General features: G+C 43.6%; 1 protein-coding gene across 1 annotated transcript in view; it reads left to right on the top strand.

The window, feature by feature from the left end:
• The window catches only part of LOC129694217 (serine-rich adhesin for platelets-like), a 74,282-nt gene that overhangs the window by 37,474 nt on the left and 23,609 nt on the right, over positions 1 to 13,199 (top strand). The window contains exons 14-17 of the mRNA XM_055630933.1: positions 206 to 1,426; positions 3,716 to 3,801; positions 4,984 to 5,042; positions 8,753 to 8,952. Of these exons, the coding sequence (XP_055486908.1) occupies positions 206 to 1,426; positions 3,716 to 3,801; positions 4,984 to 5,042; positions 8,753 to 8,952 (1,566 nt within the window). The remainder of the gene's footprint in view (positions 1 to 205; positions 1,427 to 3,715; positions 3,802 to 4,983; positions 5,043 to 8,752; positions 8,953 to 13,199) is intronic.

Genomic DNA, 13,199 nt, shown 5'->3' with positions numbered 1-13,199 from the left:
CAAATATGGGGAAATATTTTCAAATGAGAGCAGTTTTTGATGGGTGACAACGGAAAGTTTCCATGCTTCTTCCTTGTTGCATCCATCTACTTTGTTTCAAAACGTCAAATATATTTTCTTAACTGAGATATTAACTCTCCTAACTGTTGAAATTTGTTTGGATATCTCGGCATTTTAGTCATTACACAGTTGATTGCATTTTCAGAGATTATCTCCACTACCAATACAACACCAAGTCCGTCGAATGGAGCATTGAATAAAACAAGTACCCCCACTGTTGCCTTGGCTCCATCAAGCACCTCGACAACTACTTCAAAACTCACCGATACCACTGCTGTTACTTCTGCACCACCAAGGACCACCACAACTACCTCATTACCCACCAATACCACTGTTGCTGCCTCAGCACCATCCAACATCACTACAACTACTTCAAAAAACACCAATACCACTGTTATTACGTCGGCACAAGCAAAGACCACCACAACTACTTCAAAACCCACCAATACCACTGCTGCTGCCTCAGCACCATCCAATACCACTACAGCTGCCTCAGTACCCATCAATACCACTGCTGTTACCTCAACACCTTCCAACGCCATCACAACTACTTCAAAAACCACTGATACCAATATTAATACATCGGCACAAGCAAGCATCACTACAACTACTTCATTACCCACCAATACCACTGCTGCTGCCTCAGCACCATCCAACATCACCACAACAACTTCAAAAACCACCAATACCACTGCTACTATATCAGCACAAGCAAGGACCACTACAACTACTTCAGTACCCATAGATACCACTGTTAATACATCAGCACAAACCAGGACCACCACAACTACCTCAGTACCCACCAATACCACTGCTGTTACCTCAACACCTTCCAACGCCATCACAACTACTTCAAAAACCACTGATACCAATATTAATACATCGGCACAAGCAAGCATCACTACAACTACTTCATTACCCACCAATACCACTGTTGCTGCCTCAGCACCATCCAACATCACTACAACTACTTCAAAAAACACCGATACCACTGTTATTACGTCGGCACAAGCAAGGTCTACCACAACTACTTCAAAACCCACCAATACCACTGCTGCTGCCTCAGCACCATCCAATACCACTACAACTGCCTCAGTACCCATCAATACCACTATTAATACATCGGCACAAGCAAAGACCACCACAAAGACTTCAGCACCCATCAATACCACTGCTGCTGCCTCAGCACCATCCAATACCACTACAACTACCTCAGTACCCATCAATACCACTATTGTTGCCTTGACACCATCCATCACGACCACATCTACTTCGGTATCCACCAATACCACGGCTATTACCTCATTACCGACAAGCTCCACTACGACAACCACAACAGTCGTGCCAACACCATCTGCTAATAGAGGTAAGTGCATGAATTATTTATGATGATATGAAAGTAAGATGATATTAAAACGTGATGTCCCCTTGGAATAAGTCAAATAGTTTCGAAGCATATTTCAAGCTTAGTTAAATTCAAAGGAACACTGAAAATAATATTTTGATTTAATATAATATAAAATAAAATATTTAATATTGAATATGATATTAAAGAGAACTAATGATCTTTGAAGTATGATGTGAAATGATGGTGCAAGCAAATTCACTAGTAGCTTTCAGAAGGAATAAATATATCAAAAAATGTTTATTTTCTGTTGTACGCAAAAGAATGAGACTAGAGACACAAGGAAATGTAGATGCTGGAATCTTGAGTGAAACACAAAGTGCTGAACAGGTCAGTCAGCATCTCTGGATAAACTGGGATTCTTCTTCAGACTGTAGTCTAGGTGAGAAACCCAGACAAGAGGTGTGAGCAAGACAAAGTCTGGCAAGTGATAGGCGGATACAGGTGAGGGGGGTTTGATTAGCAAATGGGTGTTCAAAAGCTAGAAACGAAAATTATACAAAAGGGGGCCTGATAAGGAGAGAAGAGGAGTGAAATATAAAGACAAAGGGTGGGATAATGGTGGATGGGAACGGGGGAGATGGAATAGTGAAAGAAATTGTGGGAATGATGGTCAGGGATGAGAGTTGAGGAAAGTGGAAGTTGTTACTTAAAATTGGTGAATTAAATGTTCATATCATTGGGTTGTAAGCGGAATATAAGGTGTTGTTCATTCAGTTTACTTGTGGCCTCACTCTGACAATGGAGGAGACATAGGACAGATAGGACAGTAAAGGGATGGGTGTTAAAATGGTTGGCAATTGGAAGGTTCAGCAGGCTTTGGCAGACTGAGTACACACATTTGGCAAAATGGTTGCGTGGTCTGCATTTGGCTCGTCAATGCAAAGGAAACCACAACCGGAGCACCAAATGCAGTAGCTGAAGTGACAAGGTATGGGTGGAGGTGTTACATGTCCTGTAATTGTAGGGGACATTACCGGGGAAAGGGGTGGGATTGAGTGGGAAGGGATGATTGAAGCAATGATTTGAAGAGGGAGTGGTCCATGCAGAAGGGAGGGTGGGGATAGGAAGATTCTGCTTGGGATCATGTTGAATGTGGGGCAAATGTCAGAAAAGGGTGTGTTGAAGAAGAGGCTGGTGAGTTGAAAGTTGATGCCAAAGGGCATCTACCTTTGTTCTAGTTTGGGGGAGGGGGAGTGCAAGTATAATTGCTGGACAGTGAGGAGAGGGATCCATCAATAACAGCAGGCGGTGAAACCACGATTATGAAAAAAAGAGGACATATTGGATCCTGGAGTGAAAAGCTTCATCTTGGGAAAAGATGTGGTGGAGGTGCAAAAATTGTGAGGCAAGGCTGACATGCTTGCAAGAGGCAGGATGGGAGGAGGTGTTGTGAAGATAAATGGCAGTCGCTAGGCTTGTAGTAGACATCAGTGTGTCTATTGTGATGGAGACACAGATATTGAGATAGGGGAGAGTGTCAGAGATAGTCCAGTAAATTTGAGGGCAAGCTGGAAATTATGATAATACATATGCTCGATATTGAATTAACAGAGCAGTTCCTATGTTCTTCTTATTGCAGATAGATCTGTCAGACTTACAATTTTATTACCACAAAATGATCAGATGTAGCCAATTGGATGGGACTGAATGTGCCAGAAAATATGTTCTGCCTATATTCAGTATTCTAATTATAAATGGTTTATTTAAATATATATGTTTTGAAGCTGTTTGAAAAAAAAAAATTATGTTCAAATGATGCACCTTAGTATTGGAATAATAAGAATCAAGTATTTTGTTTCACATTGTCCTGGATTTAGCTGCTAATACGAAGAGGGTCACATAATTAGATAGTTTTATAATGGTGGTAGAGAGGGAATGGAGTTGAGCTATATATTATTTTAGTTTAGTTTAGAGATACAGCGCAGAAACAGGCCCTTCGGCCCACCGGATCCGTGCCGACCAGCGATCCCCACAGATTAACATTATCCAACACCCACTCGAGACAATTTTACATTCACACCAAGGCAATTAACCAACAAACTTGTATGTCTTTCTGTCATCAGAACAATGAAAGAAGCAACCAGTCCTCCCCCCTACCTCTTCACAAACATTTCCCCTGACTAGTTTATATTACCATTAACAGATATATTAAACAATTTGGTCAGACTTTATGAATTCATTTTCATATTGTAATTAGACATTCAATAAATGTCAATTATAATAAACTATTTCAATGTTTTCTTTCAGCTCTTCCTGACAGAAGAGTCAATATTACATTGCCTGTAATCAGCAGTAATAGGAGTTCAAATATTTTAGGTCAGGTTCATGAAAAGGTATGCCAATTTTATTTCCCTTCCTTGCTTGTTGAACGTTTTTATTTGTAGACAAAGTATTTAAGTATTCTATATAATGGTTAAGAGTGATAATTTCTTCAAGATGTTTACAATAATTAACAGCACACCAATGTAACATAAAATGTTGTCTCAACAAGTTAATGTTAGATTATTCCAAATCAAGAACATTAAATAGACTAACGTTGCTGGGTTTCACACAAAATCAAGATTAAAACATTCTTACATCAGTCCACGCGGATTAGGCATCCACTGATTCCGCACCGACCAGTGACCCCCGCACATTAACACTATCTTACACACACAAGGACCAATTTACAATTATACCAAGCCAATTAACCTACAAACCTGCATGCCTTTGGAGTGTGGGAGGAAACCCACACAGGTCATGGGGAGAATGTACAAACTCAGTACAGAAAGCACCCATAGTCGGGATTGAACCCAGGTCTCTGGCGCTGCAAGTGCTGTAAAGCAGCAACTCTACCGCTACGCCATTGTGGCGCTCTTCTGACACATCTGTGTGATTGTACAGAGTGCCTGCATTTGTGATTTCTTGGTTCAACACATTGTATTAGACTAAAGGGCCTGTCCCACGAGCATGCGACTGCATGCAGCAAGCACGACCAAACCGGAAGCGGGGGTCGCACGGAGGTCGAGTGGTCCCCGTACAGGGCCAGTCCCACCAGCTTGCGACTGCATGCGGCGAGCGCGAGCAAACCAGGAGCGGGGGCCGTGCGGAGGTCGAGTGAGTGACGTGAAGTTCGAGCGAAGTCCGCGGGAAGTTCGGGCGTGATGTACGGCGTCGAGACGGTGCGTACGCCGTCAAGACGCTGCATATGCCCGTCGAGGCAGTGCGTACGGCCTCAATGCAGCTGCGGGCCGGCAGGCTGTTGCCACGCGGAAATTTTGTACGCTGTCAGTTTTTAGGAGCCCCGCGCGATGTCGGGACCAGCTCCGCACAACTCCATATACGGCTCCAGCGATCGAAGTGGGATCGGCCCCGCGAGACCGTACAGCTCAAGCGACCACGTTAGGTCGTGCTTGCCGCATGCAGTCGCATGCTCGCGGGACAGGCCCTTAACACTGCACAGTGCCAATTTCTGCTTCATTACATCGAACAATGTTAACCTTGAAAATAAACAAAAAATACTTTGATTTTTATAGATCTATGAAAAGGCAAAAAAAGTGAAACACTTTAAGAATACTACGGAACCTCGAATATGGTTGGTATAGTTTAAGTCTATAAACTATTCTATACTGGAAACCCTCATTTTAATGGACCCCTTTATAACATTTTAGATACAGTGGATGAAGCTGCCAATGCCACTTCCAGCTCTCACTGTCTCCCCAGCTGTTTAGAGCCCCGGCCTCCGACCACAGCCCCGACTCGCAAGGCGCCCAACCGAGCCCGTCTTCACCCGCCACACTGTCTGGTGACACGGCTGTTGTTGTGGCTCATGTTGTAGCCCCTGGAGACAGCGCTTTCTTCAGGCCATCCCCACCGACAGGATGCTCTTGGTCACCTTTGGGCACCCTCTCACCTATTGCTGCTTCTTGCTGTCGGCGAAGACTTTGGACGCATGTGCCAGGCACCCACCAATCTCTGTGTAAATAAAACTTGCCCCTCACATCTCGTTTACCTACCTCCATATGACGTCTGAAACATCAAAACCATGGATCATTGAGCAGCCAGCCATGTCCTGTCCCTCTTGTAACCAAGTCTCCATAATAGCCACATCATCATACTTTCAAGCACTGATTCAGGATCTAGATTGATCTACAAGGATATTGGTCCTCCTTGCCCAAGTTAAGGGGGGAACATACAAGCAGCACCTGCAGTCAGGATCGAACCTGGGTCTCCAGTGGTGTAAGGCAGCAACTCTACCGCTGTACCACCATGCTGCCCTTGCCACTAAATAGATCATTTAGTTAATTAATACTAATGTCTTAATTGAAAGACAGTTCGATGCATTTTAAAAGTAATATTTTTTCTCTGTTAATATTTTTTAAACTATTGAAATCCACCAGCAGTTTCTAAACATATTGTCAAACATATAGAAACATTTGAAAATGAAAACTGGTGATATAAGCATTGAGTCATAAAGAATGAAAACTGGCCATTCAACCCAGCTGGTCCATGACGACCAAGATGCATGATCTACTCTAGTCCCACCTGACTGCATTTGTCCCATATCCCTCTAAATATTTTCTATTCATGCACCTGTTCAAATCTCTCTATAAATGTTATGGAACCTGCCTCAACTAACTCCTCATACTCCATATTCTACACACTCACCACCATCTGTATGTTGCCCCTCAGGTTCCAATTAACCTTAAACAATGTCCACAGACCCTCAAATCCTAACAGCATCTTTGTAACTCTTCTCCATTCTCTTTCCAGCTTTACAACATCTTTCTTATAGCGAGGTGACCAAAACTGAACACATATATTACAAATGCAGCCTCAACGTCTTGTATGACAGTAACATAGCATCCCAAATTCTATACTCAGTATGTTGACTGATGAAGGTCAATCTTCTTGACCACCCTATCTACCTGTGATTCCACTTTCAAGGAACAATTTCCTGTACCCTTCTTCTGGGCTTCTGAGACATGACCTCCCACATACAAAACCATGCTGACTTAATTCCTTAATCAATACCTGTTTATCCAAATGCATATATATCTTATCCCTCAGAGTACTCTCCAGTAACTTGCCTACTACAGATGTTATACACACTGGTCTACATTTCTCTTTGGCTTTTCTTTGGAGCCCATCTTAAATAGAGGCACAAGATTAGCCACGCACCAGTATTCCGGTACCTCACCCACATCTAATGATGGTTTATATTTCACAGCCATGGCCCCTGCAATTTTGTTCTGTAGCTTCCTGCATTGTCCTCAGATATAGCTGACCAGGCACAAGAGATTTGTCTTCCATTAATTTTCCCAATGTCCCCAGCCTATCTTTTTCCACAGTAAAAACATGAGAAATACTATTTACAGACTTTGCCCATCTCATGCTGCTCCACACAGAGATGACTGCTCTGGTTTCTATGGGTTTAAGAAGGAACTGCAGATGCTGGAAAATCGAAGGTAGACAAAAATGCTGGAGAAACTCAGCGGGTGCAGCAGCATCTAAGAAACGAAGGAAATAGGCAACGTTTCGGGCCAAAACCCTTCTTCAGACTGGTTTCTATGGGGCCCTATTCTCTCTCTCATCGCCCTCTTTCCCTTAATTTATAATCTCTTTGGATTACTCTTAATATTATCTGCCAGAGCTATCTCCTACCCTCTTTTTGCCCTCCTGATTTTCTTAAGTATCTCCTTAGTTCTTGAAACTCCTCCACTTGATCCCAGCTGTCGATACCTCTCCCATGCCTCCTTCTTTTACCTGACTATAGCCTCAATTTCTTAAAAGCAGTCAGTGGGTATCAGGGTGGTTGGTGCTTAATCAAGGTCTCAGATTGTACAACTCAGATTGCTCTCCACAGACTGGTCCATTTCAAGAGCATCGTCACATGTGTGATAAATAAGATAAATGCAGCAAGTGCAAGGGACAAGAGCCATTGTTGTCTTAAGTTCTCCCTCCTTCCCCAATCCCCAGCTCTTATGTCATGAAATCATAAATGATAAGAGCAGAATTAGGCCATTCAGCCCATCAAGTCTACGCCACCATTCAATCATGGCTGATCTATCTCTCCCTCCTAACCCCATTCTCCTACCTTCTCCCCTTAACCCCTGACACCCATACTAATCAAGAATCTATCTATCTCACCCTTAAAAATATCCAGTGACTCTGCTTCCACAGCCTTCTGTGGTAAAGAATTCCACATTCATCAACCACTGACAAAATAAAGTCTTCGTCATCCCATTCCTAAAGGAACATCCTTTAATTCTGAGGCTATGACTCCTAGACTTTCCCACTAGTGGAAACATTATGTCCCATCCACTCTATCCAAGCCTTTCACTATTTGGTAAGTTTCAATGAGGTCCGCCCTCATCCTTCTAAACTTCAGCGAGTACAGGCCCAGTTGGGTCAACGCTCATCATATGTTAACCCACTCATTCCTGGAGAAACACTTTATGTTCCTTTATAAACATCTCAAGCTTTATCTGAATAATCCTGGGAAGTTCCATGGCCTTCCAATCAATCCTGGTCAAAAGCTGATATCATCCTCTAAGCCCTGCATTCCCTCTCCCTCCATCCCTCTCCCACCCAAGTCACACCAGGTTCCCGTTCTCAAATAGCAAACAGCTAACAATGGCTTGTTTCCTTTATCATCGTTACTTTTTTGCATACCTTTCATTCATTTGTTCTATATCTCTCTACATCACTGTCTGCATTTCTTGTTTCCCTTTCCCTTGACTAGTCTGAAGAAGAGTCTCAACCCAAAACATTACCCATTCCTTCTCTTCAGTGATATGCCTGTCCTGCTGAGTTGCTCCAGTTTTTGTGTCTATCATGCTTTTGAGACTCCTCTTGCACAGGGAATTGGATAATAATCAATAATAATAATGTGTCTTGTCTGCTTTAAATGAACCAGTTATTCCCACAACAAGTTGAACGGCAGTATGAAAACTTAAGATCCATACGACAACTTTTAGAAATGCTTTCAAGTTACTCAAGTTTGAGTGTTTTATTTTTGAAACAGTTCATTCATATAGGCATTGTCATTTTAATCTGAACATAGTCATAGAGTGATACGGTGTGGAAGCAGGCCCTTCAGCCCAACTTGCCCTCATCGGCCAACATGTCCCAGCTATACTAGTCCCACCAGCCTGTGTTTGGCCCATATACCTCCAAACCTGGCCTATCCCTGTAAGACGTTCAGAATTTTAGTTTTTTATTGTTCTGTTGATAATAATTACAAGTTATCAATTCATATAATAAATACGATGACTAATCTATGCATCTGCCATCCACAAACAGGATACGGAACGGAAATCTGGTTACTTCTGCAGAGCTTCAATTTGAATACAATGCAATGCTCACTGTAATTAGTTTTCTAAATAATGAATTACATCCTGCAATTCTGAATGCTTTCAACCCTGCCACACGTGCCCAGCGTGCCGTGGCACCTGTTGACCTTGGAACTTTGAATAGCAGTGATATTCAAGATATAACCATATGTAAGTACAAGATTGCAACGTTTATAGAGTGATATGGTACTATGGTGGCACAGTGATATAATAATCTGGGGAGTAGAGTTTAAATCTCGCCACATCAGAGGTGAAACTTAAATCTGGGAAAAGAACAATCGGTCTTGGTAATGATGAACACTGAACCCCCCCGAGTAGAGATAGATGTTAACACTAGAAAGCAACGTTTTATGATAAAAGAGGAAAAATCTAAGGGAAATGTGTGGGGCAGTTTTTTTTACAGAGGGTGATGAGTGCCTGGAACGTGTTGCCTGGGATGGTGGTAGAGGAAGATACGATTGTGGCATTTAAGACGTTTTTAGATAGGCACATGGATATGGAATTAACAGAGGAAAAGAGATCATGTGCAGGCAGATGAGATTAGTTGAACTTGGCATTGTTCACGACGGACATTATGGGTCAAAGGGTCTGTCCCTGTGCTGTACATTTCTATGTATTTCTACGATCAATCTCAACTTCCTCACTGCAGCTTGATTAATTTTACGTGATATCAAGGAATAGTTCTGAGTACTGAAAGCAGGAAAAGCGTTGGGAGTAGATAGCATCCCCGTTTTGTACTGAAGGCCATAACTAGCTGGGCCTCTACGTAAGGTGATTAATACAATCACAACACTGGCATCAACTCAATAGTGTAGATATTTCCCAGGTAGATCTGATTCACAAAATTCAGGACAAATTCAGTTTGGTAAATTTGATCCAGTTTGGTACAGTCAAGGAGATCAAAGGTGTCATCAACAACGCGGTCAAGCAGCCATTTGTCCAGTTTGGATTTTGTCAGGACTAGCTGCCTGCAAATCTCACCACAACCTTGGTTCAAACATTGACAAAAGAGCTTAAATCCAGATTGCCATGTATTATTAAGGCAACTGACAGCACAGGTAAAATATTAACGTGATTGCAGTCATAACTGAGCAAAATCAAATTTATCCGTCACATGCAACTGAAGGTGCAGTGAAATGAATTTGCCAGCAGCGATACACTTCAAAAAGATCACCCAATCAACTATAGAATTTATCACAAACATCCACCACAGCATTCTTCACTGTGGTGGAAGGCAAAAAAAGTTCAGTCTGTCCTCCTCCTTTGTTCATCCGTGGTCAGGACCATGAACCCTCCGTAGTCGCCACTACAGACAGCTCGATGTACAGGCCCTCTTGTCGGGATGATCTAAACTCTGATGTTGGGATGGTTGAACACACAACGCAGCCTGAATCGGCACTTTCCTACTGGAGACCCCAGCTTCAGGATGTTATAGGCCACAGGCCGGTGGTCAGAGCTCTTCTCTGGCGATACCCAGCAAGGGGACTGCGGATGGCAAGTCCACGCCACGCCTGCGGCTAGAAGCTCCGCAGACCACATCCCCATGATGCCAAAGTCACCAGGCCAGCGATCGGAGCACTCCTTTTTGGTGAACCCCGGCAAGGGTTCGCCCGCTCCGCGATGGAAAAGTCCATGCTGCGCCGGCTGCTGCAGCTCTGGGCCTGACTCTGGGAAAGGCCGCTCCAATCCAATCTGTTAGGCCACAAGAGGGGAGGCAGAGAAGCAACATGAAAAAAGTCGCCTCTCCGTCGAGGGTGACTGAAGAATGGTTTCCCCCTTTCTCCCCCATACAAGACACACTGAGAACCACCCAAAACAAACACTAAGACAAACGGAAAAAAAAATCGAAATAACGAACTCGCTGCTGGCAAGGCAGCCGACTCACAGTGCCCCCAACTGAGTTCTGATGTAACAAATTATGATTGTGAAAGAACAATCACATCAGCACCAGGTTATCATTGCTCAGGAAGAACTCAGGGTAATTTCCTATCTGGGACCATTTTCACAATATTGCCAGGTAAAGGCCTTTAATAGTAAGATTAAACGAGAACTTACCAGTTTGAAGTTTGATCGTTATTTTACGCCACATTTATGTCACGTTGAAGCAAATGCTCCACACACCGCTCCATCCGGCTCCAGCGCTCACGGTCGCTGGCCGCCCACGGCTGCTCAAAGTCGGACTCCTCTGAGTCCACGACTTTCTTGGTTCTGTGTCTTGCCTTCCTGCCCGGCCGCGGAGTGGATCTGGCCGGTGCGGAGGCGACATCGGACACAGCTGATCCCATTATAGGTGATTCAAGTGCTGCTGGCCGCTGTTAGCCTCCCAGCTTTGTCGCAGCCCGTTGGTTTCTGCACCTGTAATCAGCATGGGAAAACACAAAAAGATCGCAGCTCTTACCTGCAGGTTCTGTTTAAATTGTGTTATGGGGGAACGTCGTTCCACCCCGCCTCCTGCCGTTTTCGACTTGTCAAAAGTCGACGGCCCCATCTGAATATTCTCCCGCCCGGCCGTGGTGTTCTGGCTGGCGCGGGAACAAAAGTCGGCACAGCTGATCCCTTACGGGGCTTGTGCCTTCAGCTGCTGCTGGCTCCCACAACTTCGCGGTCCTCCCCAGCCAGCTTTACTCGCAGCACTTGTGGATACTATTTTGTCCAGCTTCCCCCCCTGTGTAAAAACCAGCGCGGGTCAAAAATTACCGCGGAGTAAATCACTTACCTGCAGGTCGCGGTTTCAAACTTACCGCTGTGGGGGAACGCTCCACCCCGCCTGTCGTTTCGCAAGCGTGAAAGCGGTATGATATGCATACGTCCTGCCGGGCTTCTTCTTCACGTAGTCACTCACGTGACTCCGAAGTAAAATAAAGTGTTTACTTGAATAATTAGGTTCCCTTATCAAGTAACCTATCATAAACAACCTGGGGGGTTCCTACTAACCAGACATGAAAATGGAGCAGCCACATCAATGCCATCATAGAATGGTTATTCTGCAGTGAGTGACTCACTATTAATTGCCCAAGGATGTTCGACCTTTCACAAGATGAAAGTCAGGAATATAATGGGATTCTCAACAAAGGTCTAGATGAATGCAGCTCCAAGAATTCTCAACAAGCATCTGAGAGGAAGCAGCCCCTTTGATAGGTACCCCTTCCCCCATTCATTTTAACACACAGTGTGCCATCTACAAAATATACTGCAGTTACTCTGGGGCAATTGTGACAGCGCTTAACAAAAATGTGACCTCCTACTACATTAAAGGAAAATAGGGAACAGGTACATGGGAATACCATCTCAGGATTTCCCTGCAAGTGTCATAATATCGTGCTTTGGAAATATGTAATTGGTTCATCATCATCTTGGAACTGCTGACCCAATACTTTAAACCGGAGATGGACACAAAATGCTGGAAGGACAGGCAGCATCTCTGGAGAGAAGGAATGAGTGACGTTTTGGGTCGAGAACCTTCTTCAGACTGCTTTCAGACTGCAATCTGAAGAAGGGCCTCGAACCTGAGACGTCAACCATTCCTTCTCTCCAGAGATGCTGCCGAGTTACTCCAGCATTTTGTGTCTAACTTGGGCATTGATAGTACTTTCACTAGATATTCTACAAAGGTTCAAGTAGGTATCTCACCACCACCTTCTTAAGCAAGGGTAGGGATGGGGAATTTATGTCAGGCAAACATCAAATGGGTCATTGTCAAACAAAGAAAACAGTAATTACGTAATCTTGTAAAAATAAATTAAATTAGATTCAACTGGTTAGCATTGCTTTATACTTCAGCAAATGTGTGCATGGTTAGTTTTAAGTAAACAACCGACATGCCAGAGAACAACTCAGAATAATAGTAGAGATTCTCAAGGTGACATTCTTAAACCCCTTTCTCACGGGGCGACTTGACGCAAGAGTTAACCAGAGTTGAACATCGTGGGAACCTCTTGCGATAACCGTACGGCATTCGTGGACCATCGTGGACCACCATGGCGCTAACGGCAGGTACTCGTGTAACTTGGTGACTCAGAAGAAAATTCAAACAAGCTTGAATTTCTCCAAGAGTGACTTGTACACTTGTGGTTGAACATTGCAACATTATATGCACGTAGTGGCCAGTGCGATATCCGTGCGATATCCGTACTGACTCTTGCGTGTACCGTGGGAACTCCTGCGAACGATGAACCCGGAAGCTGGACAGAGGGGACAGAAGGTGATTAAAAATTGTCTTCTGTGGGATTAAATTAAAAAAATAAAGATTTGCATCCGCATATGGACATCAACTTATTCATGAGTTATGTTAATGAGATTTAAGAAAATAACTATAATCTTTAAAAGGGACTTTACTGAAAGGTCCCGCATTTTTATGGTCCGTGAGAAATTTTTCACATGTACTTCTTTGAGAGACA

The sequence above is a fragment of the Leucoraja erinacea genome, unplaced genomic scaffold, assembly GCF_028641065.1.
Source record: "Leucoraja erinacea ecotype New England unplaced genomic scaffold, Leri_hhj_1 Leri_580S, whole genome shotgun sequence".
In the NCBI taxonomy this organism is placed as follows: domain Eukaryota; kingdom Metazoa; phylum Chordata; class Chondrichthyes; order Rajiformes; family Rajidae; genus Leucoraja; species Leucoraja erinaceus.
The sequence above is the reverse complement of the archived record's forward strand: the minus strand, read 5'-3'. Positions and strand labels throughout refer to the sequence as shown.